The sequence below is a fragment of the Arachis hypogaea genome, chromosome 15 (genome assembly GCF_003086295.3).
Source record: "Arachis hypogaea cultivar Tifrunner chromosome 15, arahy.Tifrunner.gnm2.J5K5, whole genome shotgun sequence".
Taxonomy (NCBI): Eukaryota; Viridiplantae; Streptophyta; class Magnoliopsida; order Fabales; family Fabaceae; genus Arachis; species Arachis hypogaea.
In genome coordinates, this window is record NC_092050.1 from 159,136,913 (window position 1) to 159,149,814 (window position 12,902).

General features: G+C 28.7%; 1 protein-coding gene across 1 annotated transcript; it reads left to right on the forward strand.

The window, feature by feature from the left end:
* The first annotated feature begins 349 nt into the window (after positions 1–349).
* LOC112751899 (RNA-binding protein 2) lies at positions 350–3,670 on the forward strand. The gene is made up of 6 exons (XM_025801204.3): positions 350–772; positions 1,982–2,118; positions 2,215–2,506; positions 2,622–2,683; positions 2,791–2,872; positions 3,397–3,670. The coding sequence occupies exons 1-6, from the start codon at positions 691–693 to the stop codon at positions 3,510–3,512; spliced, it is 771 nt and encodes a 256-aa protein (XP_025656989.1). The 5' UTR covers positions 350–690; the 3' UTR covers positions 3,513–3,670.
* Positions 3,671–12,902: the final 9,232 nt, after the last annotated feature.

A 12,902-nucleotide genomic window follows, 5' to 3' on the forward strand; every position in this document is an offset into this window, starting at 1 on the left:
AACCCAATTCGAACCAAAAAACAAAATGCCGAGTCTTGTAAATCAATTATCCAATATTATTGCACTTCTACATGAAAAGGTTAATTCAAGAATAGAACATTTCAATTTGCTATGAAAATAATTTATACCAATATACAACAAGGATTGTCTTTTATAATTGTCAATTTTTTTCTTAATTATTTATTATTCTTCATATTTTCATTTATATATCTATACATTTATACATTTATTAATTATTATCATATTAATAAAAACTGCCCCAATAGGCCAAAATCTTACAATAATAATATTGTAAGAAAAAAACAACACATATAATATTATTCACTAATAAAATCAAACTATTTAGATTAACATTTTATGAAAATAAAATTTAAAAACATTTGATTTTTTTATTGAAAAATGTTTGATTCTCATTCAAATAATCATGATAAGATAAGATCCAAAAAAAAAAAAAAAAAAAAACAGAAAAAAGGATAAGAACATAAGAATTAAATTATGATTATTATTATTATTATAATATTGCTCTGAAGCTGGCGTAGACGGGGGTAGCTCCAGAAGGGAGTGAGAAAATAGCACGGAGCTTGTTCAGCTGCATCATCAGCACCCTACGCTCGATTAGGGTTTCTCTTCCAAAATTCATTCTCCAAATTAGGGTTTCCTCGTTCCCATTTTCTTTCTCAATCCCTCGCCATGACCGACGGCTTCTGGAACCGCCAGCAGCAGGCCATGCTCCCTCACGCCGGCATGCTCAAGCGACCTCGTTCCGACTACGGTAAATTCCCTCTTCAATCCATTCATTTCTCCTCTCAAATTTTAAATATTTCTTTCGTTTTATGTTTTACCAATTTGGATTGGACCTTATCATGCGATTTTGCTTGTTTCTGGCTTCTCTGGGATCTGTTTCGAGTAATTTTATTAGGTTTTTCTTTCTTTTGGGGGCGGCTTCTTAGATGTGTGGTGTGATGCTAACTAAGTTAGTGTGAGAAGGTGATCGCTTTCTGTTCTTTGGAAATTTTGTTAATTTAGAGGTAAGCATGGCGTTTCGTGTTTTATGCTTCGTATAGGGTTTGTACCCTATAGAGTGCAACCTTGTGGATAATGTAGTTGATAATACTTAGTTCCTCACCATAGCTTACATGCACTGTCAGATTAGTCTTCGGAGATCATTGTAATTGTATTAGTCCCTTGGATTCGAAAATAGTTAGACAATTGGAGTGGCATTTCGAGGCCTAATGGGGTGACTCATGTATCTTTTAGGGATTCAAATAGGATTTCACACCCCATTTATTTATTTATTTTTGTTTGTACATATTATGATGATAGGTAGGTCTAATATGCTAATAACTAGATGCTCAGATTGATGTTTGAAATATACCCGTAGCATTGATTTGGTTTTTCAGAGATATTTTACATTAAATTGGCCCTTCATGTTATAATATAAATTGAATGTTAAGTACAAAATCGATGTCTAAAATATACATTGAAGGACTAACTTATCAAAGGAAATATTGAGAGGAATAACCTTAAGACGCATGTTAATCATGATTATGCAATTATTTGAATGACTACGTTTTATTTCCATCTTCCTTCTTCCATCAATCTGACCTTCCTATAAGTGTTATTTGCTGTATTTTCATATAGAAAAAATTTGTACCATGTGGCATTACTCTGTTTTTTATTCCTACCGACCTTTTCCCATTTCTCTGTTTTGACTTTAGTGGATGTTTCACTTGAAGGGAAACAGAGGGGGATAGGTAATATTTATTTGGAAGTTAAAATGTCTACAAGGGGTTTATTGGAAGCAGATGCATTATATGGACCTGGTGGAATAGAGATTGTTCCACTAAATGTTGTTTTCACCTTATATGTGAAGTTTGTGTTTGTAATTTAACATGGGCAGAGTTATAAGCTAAACTAGTTTTTACTGTGTTTGTCTTTTGTACCCCTTATTAGGTTTTCACTTTTATTTTCAACCTTGCAGATATACCAACTTCTGGTCTGACATCAGGTAATGAGTTGCATAATTATATTGCTCGTGACAATGACCGAACTGGTCATGGAATGATAAAGGACACAAAAACAATTGGGTCTGCATATGACCGCTACCTTCAGAGTGGGGTAATATTTTATCAAGTTTTTTTGTAGTATATTTTTCTTTTTGAGTTCTCTAGTTGCCTCTTGCTTTTTGTAGTAACATTTTATATGGTTTTGAAGCAACTTTCTTCATTCACTTCCGGCGAAGCTAGTACAATTGGTGGTCTCGGATTGTCAAGGGGAGTTGGTGGATTGCCAGGTCAGTCATTAAGTGATCCTTCTATAATTGGGCGTCATGGAGTTGGCGGTCCTGATCTTGCTCCAAATGGGCGGGGGGTTGGTTATGGTGGTCAGCTACCAGGAGATGCAGTTTCTAGGCCAGGGCCAGAAACGGTTCCCCTACCTCCGGATGCTTCAAGTACTTTATATGTTGAAGGTCTCCCTTCTGATAGCAAAAGAAGGGAAGTGGCTCGTATCCTTTTTCTGCAAATGCACTGCTTTAGAATTCAATTCTTTTATTTACTTTTGTTTTACGAGCCTTTCTTTAGTTTTAATTCAGTTTTTCACATTCCTTGATGTTATCTTAGACATTTTTCGTCCTTTTGTTGGATATAGAGAAGTGAGGCTTGTGAGCAAAGAATCCAAACATGTAAGTGTACTGTTGGTAACATTATTAGCTTCTCCAATTTTGAGTGTGTGGATGATCAGTTGAAATTCACTGCGACTTCTTTTACTTGAAATGCATGATCATTGCAGCGTGGTGGAGATCCTCTTATTCTTTGTTTTGTGGATTTTGCAAATCCAGCTTTTGCAGCAACTGCAATGAGTGCCTTGCAAGGTAGCATTTACTGTTTATCAATGAATAATTATACAAAAGAAAGTTCTGTATTTGTTCATGTAAATCATCTAACTGAATCATAACTTAGATGAAGCTCATCAAATTAGAGGATACATTAACCTGTTTGGTAGATACTCTAAATTTGACTATTTCGTTATCATTATGAATTAAGTAAAAGACAAAAAGCCTTGAAGTACTTAATTTGGATATTTCTGAACTTCTGCTCTCTTCCATTTTAGGATTGTGTTTTCCTCATCCAGTAATATATGACTAAATTTTGGTTATATAATATATATACATTGATCCCCTGAAATAAAGTAGTGAAAGGAATTTGTTTTATTCTCCTCCTTGCCCTCTTCGGTTATCTTAATTTTATAATGTATAACAACCGGTTGGTATTCTAATTTTGTTATGAACAAATCATTGAGCGGTGAAGTTAGTGATAATCGATGTTGAATGATTCTCTAAACTGTGCATAAGTAGTTATTTTTGGCATTTACTAACCGTTTGGTTCTATGATGCAGGGTACAAAGTAGATGAACTCAATCCCGAGTCTAGTCACCTTCGGCTTCAGTTCTCTCGATTTCCTGGTCCTAGAAGTGGAGCTGGACCTCGTGGCGGTGGCGGTGGCAAGAGGTGAGTTGATTCCCATAGGCCAAGATGAAGCACAATTTTCTTTAAACAAATCTAACAAATGTGGATATTTTGGGTTACATATTACTGTGGTGTATCATTATTGCTAACTTTGTTATGGATATTTTGTCTGATTTATAGTAGATTTTATTGTGTTGTCCAAAATAATTTGTGGTATTCAATTTTTTTTCCCTTTCTATAGTTACCGTTATCCTGGTTTGGTGGTATGCATATGCACTTTGGTTAGAGCTGTCAAAATGAGTTACGACTCGCCAGTAGGCTTAGTTTGCTACTACAAACGGGCGTGTTACAAATGACTCATAACTGCCTAGTTAAGCGGATTCGGGTCCAACGACATGAGTTAGTTTAGTATGAATAAACCTATGATAAAATTTCTTAACTTGCATGGACTGAAACCCACTCTTCTTAAGATGTCCAAATATGGTCTTTGGCAACATTTTCGTCCAATCATATTACTTGCGTGATCTTAGCCATCTTAAATGTCTTTCATTCAGGTAAAGATGCTTTGATGTATAAAGCATGAGTTATGAGTTATTTTTAGGTCAAAGGAAGCATGAATTATTAGATCAAAGAAGGCATGAGTTAAGGGGATAGAAGCAAATGTTATTTATATATTGATATTATGTTAGGGCAAATATTAACGTGCTCCTGAAAAAAGTAATAAAAAAGTAAAGAGTGCAGTGTTCCTTAAAAAGTGTTCCTTAAAAAGTAACTTGTTATTAAAGATAAAAAAACTAAAACTAAAAAAAAATCTTATTTAAATGTAATAAGTTAAGAGTTAAGATTTGTTCAATTAACAAAGATTATAATATTTCTTAATAAAAAGCTTTAAAGATGAGCATTGTGTTAGACTAGACATACATGGTATGTATTAATGAAAATTTTCACTTAGAACTTATTATTTTATTTTTTTTTTTTGAGTAAAGTATCGTTTTTGTCCCCAACGTTTGGGGTAATTTCTATTTGCGTTTCTAACGTTTAAATTGTTCTATTTGTATCTCTAACGTTTATAAAAGTGATTCAATGTTATCCTACTATCAGTTATACTAATAAATCAGATTATATTTTTCAATAATTTTTACTTGGATGTATTCATTCTCAATTAGGTCTTACTTAGATGTATTCGATTTTAATATTATACCCACTATTTGTGTTTAGATTCAATTTTGTCCCTAGAAAAGTGAATTATGGAAATGATATAGGAATTAGTTTCAACTTTTTATGAGTTATTTTCCGGAGTGGATCATCGATTCTATCTTACACATTTGTATTCTAACTTCAAGAAAAGATTTTTAAAACTCAAACTAAAGCGTTCATGATGTGTAATTGACGGTAGGATAACATTGAATCACTTTTACAAACGTTAGGGATACAAATAGGACGATTTAAACGTTAGAGACACAAATAAGATTTACCCCAAACATTGAGGACAAAAACGATATTTTACTTTTTTTTTTTTCAACAAAATGTCACTACTTCTCAACCTGCCTAAGAAGTTGTGTTCAAATACTCAATAAAATTTGAGTAAATATGAGAGTAGTTGAAGTATTTACATGACCTTTCAATTATATTATTTCAACAAGTTTAAAAGTACATTTGATTTCGCTTATACATCTTGTAGACAAACAATAACAATAAAACCTGCCAATGAGTCATATCCCATACGGCATTCCGTCTCCTCTCCATCTCAAAGGTCTCGGGTTTGAGTCCTACCAGCGGCAGCCGAGAAAGAAAAAATTGAGGAATGTGTGGCCGTGTAGGTGTGTATTATGTACCTAGGATTGGGGTTGTCCAATCCACCAACCAAAAAAAAAAATACAATAAAGCCTTATTCCACATAAATGAACTAAAATGGTATACTATAATCAATTGAATCTTATATTTTTTATTGGGTACATAAATGAAAACAATTGGAACAAAACTTTTCTTCAATGGATGTTATCTCAATTTACTGTAAATTATATGATTGAAACATATCAAGTACACCATTTGAGTTCATTGAATTTCAATTAATTTGTGTTTCATTATTAGAGATAAATTTTAACCCAATGCTATGTTTTCACAACATAAAAACTACATTAAAATTTAAAATAGGGATACTTATTCTTGTTTCAACTTACTATTTATTATTTAAAAGTAATAAGCTTAGATCCTTACCAGAAAAACGAAGCCAAAATATTTAAAACGTCTTTAAATAAAGACGGTTAGTTTCATCCATTGAAAAAATTGTCATATATTAAATTTTTGATACATGAGTATAGATTAAAAGGATTGTCATTATTAAAAAGTGTAGCTATATTCTTGAAATGGTTATTTTAGGTTTGATATCAATTTTTTAATTTGTTTAAAATTTAAATTTTTAACAAAAATTTTATTAGAGAACTGTTTTATCTTTTTATTATTTTTTATAAATGTTATAATATTATTTTTCTGTTTTCATTTCATTCATATTTGAATTTTTTTTTTATTTTGCAAATTTAATCATCTTTACAGGTTGAATTTTTATTTATAATTTTATAATTCTTTTAACAAATTTTTTTATTTTTTAAGATCTATATTTTAATCTTCCAATTCTTATTGCTACTTATTCCATTTTTAGTATAGCAATTCTTATTTTATTTTTGAATTTTTTAAATAAAACTTATTGTAAAATTGAAATTTAAAAAAAAAATTATTTTATATTGATTTAAGAAATTAAGTGTTATTCACATTAATATTAGTTAAAATCATTAATTTTTTGTCCATTAGTTTGGCTATTTTAATTATTTTTTTCTTAGATCTTTTGATTTACTTATTGATTTAATTTTATTCATAGTTTACGTTTTTATTATTAACCCATAATTTTTAGAGAATATTTTTTAACTGTAGCCAAGATAAACAACTTTAGAAAAAATTATAAATGCCTTGTTTATATCCGTGGTGGCCAAATAAAAAATGTTACGTCTTGCATTACACAGAGGCAGGGTTGAAATTCTTGTGAAAGCTACATGATACCGTATAATTGGGAGTAGTACCAAAATAATTATTTTAAAAAATAATATAAATCTTACCAAAAAAAATAATAAAATAAATTAATGGATGGATTGATTTCAACTCCTAGTGATTGAAATTCTATTAGTGCTGGCCAATCTCTAATGCATTTGAGATATGGGAAATAGTTCCTCTATCTACTGCACCCGAGATCCGCACGTGTGTGCCTATATATGGTGGCTGAGATGTCTCTATCATTTTGAAGGTTTGGAGATTTTTTTTTGCACATTTTTAAACTTCTCTCAAATTTTGGAAGTATATGACAGGCCAACAATACATGCATTATGTAAACATCAACTTTTTAAATGCGATGTGGCACATAATTAGGGTATTGAGTTTTAAAATTGGTTTCTCTCTTTTTTTTTTATTATGTAGAGATTATTAAATTGTTTAGCTAGATTTAGTTATATTTTATGTAGTATAATATTAAATAAATTTGTTTAAAAGATATTTTAGAATATTTTATTAGAATATTTTGATTTAATTAATTAAAAGACATATTAGAATATTTTTAAAATATTGTTTACAAGATGGTTAAATTAAATTTTTTCATAGACTGATAAATTTATCCAATTATATTTTATTTTATATTAAATAAAATCTGTTAATAAATTTATTTATGAGACTATTAGATTAAATTATGTAGAAGATAATATTAGAATATAATTAATTATTTATTACAATAGCATTAAATTAATTTTTTGTCAAAGAACAATGACGGCTAAATTAATTATTTTATCTGATTATTTTTATAAATGATATGGAGTGCATTTTTTTTTAATTTAATAATTTTGAGTAATGTAATACGTATTAAAAAAAACTAATCAAATGTCTTTTTACAAACACTTCGGATGCTCTTGTCATGTCGTGTGAGCTTGTCGATTTTATTGTCTGACATTCTACTACTTTATATTAGGAAGATTGGGTTCAACCACACAATTAAGTTAAGAAATTTCATATTAGATAATTCTTTATTCTCTATTTTTGTTAAACAGCGGAGGTTCAAAACTCATAATTTTTACCTTCTATGAGGTAAGTACATATTACACTCCAGAATATGGCGTACCATCTTGGTTTGCGAATAGATGGTAAGCTGATTGAGAGGTACATTAGAGATTTTCTACAATTTCATAGCCATCCCACATGACAGTGGGTTGAGACCCTGTTCGATGATAGGCGTCAACCTCACTATAGCTAAAGGCGGAGGAAGAAGTAATCGAGCATCCCCACCAACTTGAGTTTCCGGCATATACTCATCAAAGAAATCACTCTCGTTAGATGACTTGATTTCAGCAATGTAAGCTGAATGAGACTCACTCTCCTCTTTTTCCACGTGATCACTCAGTTTAACACGGTAAATAAATGTTGCTACTACCAAGATTGCCTGTGGGATCGAAGAGAAATGCCCACCACTACCTACATCATGAACTACAGCATACCATTCCATCACATGTTGGGCATTTATATTAACTTCACATGCACCTCGAACATTACCCTCACATGGTCATCAACTTCGACCTAAAATATCTTGTTTTGAAACCCTCCGTTCGACAACGTTATAAGAATTTATAACCACTCTTCTAACTTCCTTGGAACCTATTATCCCTATATTGATCAAAATGACATTCTTCAGCGTATATAGAGAATAAAGTCGACAAATGTGTATAATATCACAAGAGAATTACACTAAAATATCACTCTTTCTTCACAATTTCTTATGACCCCATTTGAGTAAATAATCACAAATAAAAACTCATTAATAGTCATATCTGTGAATTAAAAAAAAAAGAGAATGTAGTGTGTTGGATGAATTATAATGAGTCTTGAGGTTCAAACTTTTTATATGGGTGGTTTTTTTAACATAACTATTTAAAATGCAAAATATCTAATTTACTTTTACACAGATCTCAGATGTATTGAGTTTAAAAAATTTATTGCCTTATCTTAAATGCACAGTGTTCTAAATATGTACAACTTACATAAATATAATTGATCTAAGGTGCATCCAAGATATCTTTTAAAAAATATGACACATTTCGAGTGTAAAATACTTGAAATTTGAGTATAATTTTTTTTAATTTTTATATCCAAAATATAAAATAATTATTTAAAATGGAAAATATTTCACAAATTATGCATATTAATAAATATAATATTATTTAATTTAAATTAAAAAATCTCTCTTTTTTACAGGTGGTAATTTTTCCTAGCAAGCGGATATCCACATAAATTTATCCGTCGAAAAACGAATTTGGGGGTAATTTTTTTTTGCAGAGACCAAAGATGGGACCTATATAATAAACAGGACGGAGACAGGGGATAGAGATTCCCGCCCCGTGGAGACCCGTATAATACCGTGTAAAAGAAATGATCAAACTGCCCTTAATACATATAAGTTTCACAATTCACAAAATTCTAACAACTACATTCTCCCTCTTTTCAGCAGCCCACCACAAACCCTATCAGAGGAGATTCACTCCCCCTCTTCTCTCACCGCCGTCCGCCACCCTCTTCCCCCTTCACCGCCGCGCTCTCCTTTCACATTGCTTCTTCCTCTTACTCTCAAAGCCACCGGCACCATAGCAGTCATTGCGTCGCGCGCCTGAGGAGAAGAGAACCATCACCGCTTCGTCGCCATCCAGAGGAAAGGAGAGCCGTCTTCATGCTACGCGCCCGAGGAGAAGAAAACCGTCGCCATCCAAAGGACAGGAGAGCCATCCTCACGCCACGTGCCTGAAGAGAACCATTGCAGTTTTCGTCGCCGTCCAGAGGAGAGTTGTTTTCATCATCACCGTTCATAGGAGAGCTGCCTTCGCCGCCGTCCAAAGAAGAGCCATCATTCATCGTCATCAGAGGAGAGCCACTGCCGTTCACCTTCTTCCTCTCACTGTGTCACTCACTGCTTCCTGCTCAAAGATTCATCGTCCCTGTCTCTAGTCCGCCTCGTCCCTGTTGGCGCTCACTGATTTTAATATATGTTTTGATTTTTAATTGATGAAATTGCTATGGTTTGAATTCTATTAATGTGAAATTGGATTTAGGTTTAGGATTTGAATTTTGTTAATTGATAAATTTAGATTTAGAGATAAATTTTGTTGTTATGAAATTGAATTTAGGGTTTAGAGTTTGAATTTTTTCTGGAAAATTGGGACATTTTAGAATTTGAAATATGCTAAATGTTAATTATCTTTTAGTTTTTTATTTTTCTATTTTTTTAATATTTTGATTTTTTTAATTCATAAATATTCGTAGAGACCCCAATTCTCGACAGATACGGGGTCGTTGTCATCTGTCATGGGGACGAGATAGAAACAGATTATAAGAGCAACTCCAATGGCTAAATTTTGGAAGCCCTATTACTATATGTGTCAAAAAAAAAAGAAGGGAACCATGCATTGAAGTGGGAGTGGATCCTCTCCAATAAAAAAAATTGGATGGTGTCAATTGTGATTTCTTACCTTTCATTATTCTCTCTCTCATATTTATTTCTAATCCCACTTATAAAATTAATGGTGAGAGATCATAAAAATACTAGAGATGATCCATTTCCCATTAAAGTGAAATGAGAAGTGAGGTCTTTCCCTTCTATCGAGAAAGTGAAGCCATCTGAAGAGAGACTTTGCCCTTTCAATAATTTTTTGATACAGTGGCTAATAAAAAGAATAAAAATAATTATTTAAATAATTAAATCATATTTAAGTTAGTTGATAATTATAATTAATTATATTAAATAATTATTTTTTTATTTAATTAATAATTTATATTAATAATATATATTAATTATTTAAATCATAATAATATAAATAATTATATTAAATTAATATAAAATATTATTTATGCTATTATATTAAATTATAATTAATTAATTTTTTATATAAAATAATAAATTTAATTTTTATATTTTACAAAATAATTTTTAATATTAATATTTTTTAACAGTAAATTATTTTGAATTTATACATTTAAAAAATATTATTATAAAAAATAGTAATTATATTTACCCAAATCAGTCCCAAGGATTTTAAAATCGGACATTTTAGTCCCCAAGAAAAATTAATACACAGATCAATCCTTAAGGTTTTACTCCGGCAGACAAATCAGTCCCCAGTTCATTTTCCGACAGAGTAATTACCCAGATTAGTCCCAAAGATTTTAAAAACGGACATTTTAGTCCCCAAGAAAAACTAATGTACAAATCAATCCCCAACGTTTCTTTTTGTTAGACATAATAGTCCTCCGTCCAAAAATAAAATAAAATAAAATAATTATTATTAATTACACAATAATATTGTACTATATTTTTTGTATTTTTTGGACAAAAATAATGATAAATTTATTCATTAAATTCTTATATATATAGTCACTCAATAATAATAATAATAATAATAATTAGAGATTATTTTACAAAAAATTCAAGGTTAAAACCATTTGATATTTTTGTATTTAATATAATCAAAAGATGTTCAAGGTTAATATATATACATATATATATATATATATATATATATATATATATATATATATATGTTTATATTAAAAAATATGTATTAAAAAAATATTTTAATTTGAATTTATATTAAATATATATTTTTTAATACAAAAATATTTTTTAAAATAGTACATCTTTTGATTATATTAAATACAAAAATATCAAATAGTTTTAACCTTGAATTTCTTATAAAATAATCTCTAATAATTTTATTGATTATTATTATTATTATTATTATTATTATTATTATTATTATTATTATTATTATTATTATTGAGTGACAATATATATATAAAAGAATCTAATAAATAAATTTATCATTATTTTTATCTAAAAAATACAAAAAATCATGGTATAATATTATTATGTAATTAATAATAATAATAATAATAATAATCAATAAAATTATTAGAGATTATTTTACAAGAAATTCAAGGTTAAAACTATTTGATATTTTTGTATTTAATATAATCAAAAGATGTACTATTTTAAAAAATATGTTTGTATTAAAAAAAATATGTACTTTATATAAATTCAAATTAAAATATTTTCTTTTAATACATATTTTTTAATATAAATATATATATTATTTTTTTACATAGGACATCTTTTGATTATATTAAATAAAAAAATATCAAATGATTTTAACTTTGAATTTCTTGTAAAATAATTTCTAATAATTTTATTATTATTATTATTATTATTATTATTATTATTATTATTATTATTGAGTGACTATATATATATAAGAATTTAATGAATAAATTTATTATTATTTTTGTCCAAAAAATACAAAAAATATAGTACATTATTATTGTGCAATTAATAATAATAATTATTTTATTTTATTTTATTTTATATTTGAATGAAGGACTATTATGTCTAACAGAGAAAAATGTTGGGGATTGATTTGTACATTAGTTTTTCTTGGGAACTAAAATGTCCATTTTAAAAATCTTTGGGGACTGATTTGTCTGTCGGAGTAAAATTTTGGGGATTGATCTGTGTATTAATTTTTTTTAGGGACTAAAATGTCCAATTCTAAAATTTTTGGAGACTGATTTGGATAATTACTCTAATTTTAATTATTTTAATTAATTAATTAAATAGAATTACAATAGAGACTAAAATTAGTTTTTTTTAATAAAAAAAAAGATGTTTTAAATTTTTATTTATTATTTATGATGCAAAAATTAATGTTAAATTATTTTTTGATGACAAGTAGATTATAAATAAAGATTGGGATAAATTTTCTACTGAAAATGATCTAAACGGCGGGAGACGGGGGCATGTCTTCGACCCTGGGATCCATTGCCATATCTAAGTGGCCTTTTTCATAGTATAAAAAACGAATGCGGGTTGCTGGACATTATTATTAAATATGCTCGAAGATAAAAAAAAAAATTCCTCTAATCCAAATGAGCACCTTAGTTTCATTTTTTTATGTATGAAAAAAATATTGATATTACACAATGAAATGAATATTTGTACTGTATTTACACTGTTATAATGTTAGTATAAATTACAAGTTGCGTTTTACGCTTTTATTTTTTCTCTTTTTTTTGTGTTTTTGAACAACATAAAACATAGGTTGCGTTTTATTTAAAAAAAAAAATTGAAATAAAACTCACAAAAACGCAAGTTACATTTTACATTTTGCTATTTTTTAATAATAATCAAAACGCAGGTTATGTTCTAGTAATAATAATAACAATAATAACAGAAGTGCTAATACTAATAATCTACTAATAATATAATAATATTGATAGTACTATTATTCCTAATATTAACTAACAGTTACAATAATATAACTAAAGCGGTGAATAATCATAATAATAATAAATATATAGTTCCGGA

Coding starts and splice junctions, on each gene's coding strand:
- LOC112751899 (XM_025801204.3), top strand. CDS start 691: ATGACCGACGGCTTCTGGAACCGCCAGCAGCAGGCCATGCTCCCTCAC. Junction 773..1,981: donor GCGACCTCGTTCCGACTACG/GTAAATTCCCTC, acceptor TCAACCTTGCAG/ATATACCAACTTCTGGTCTG. Junction 2,873..3,396: donor TGCAATGAGTGCCTTGCAAG/GTAGCATTTACT, acceptor TCTATGATGCAG/GGTACAAAGTAGATGAACTC.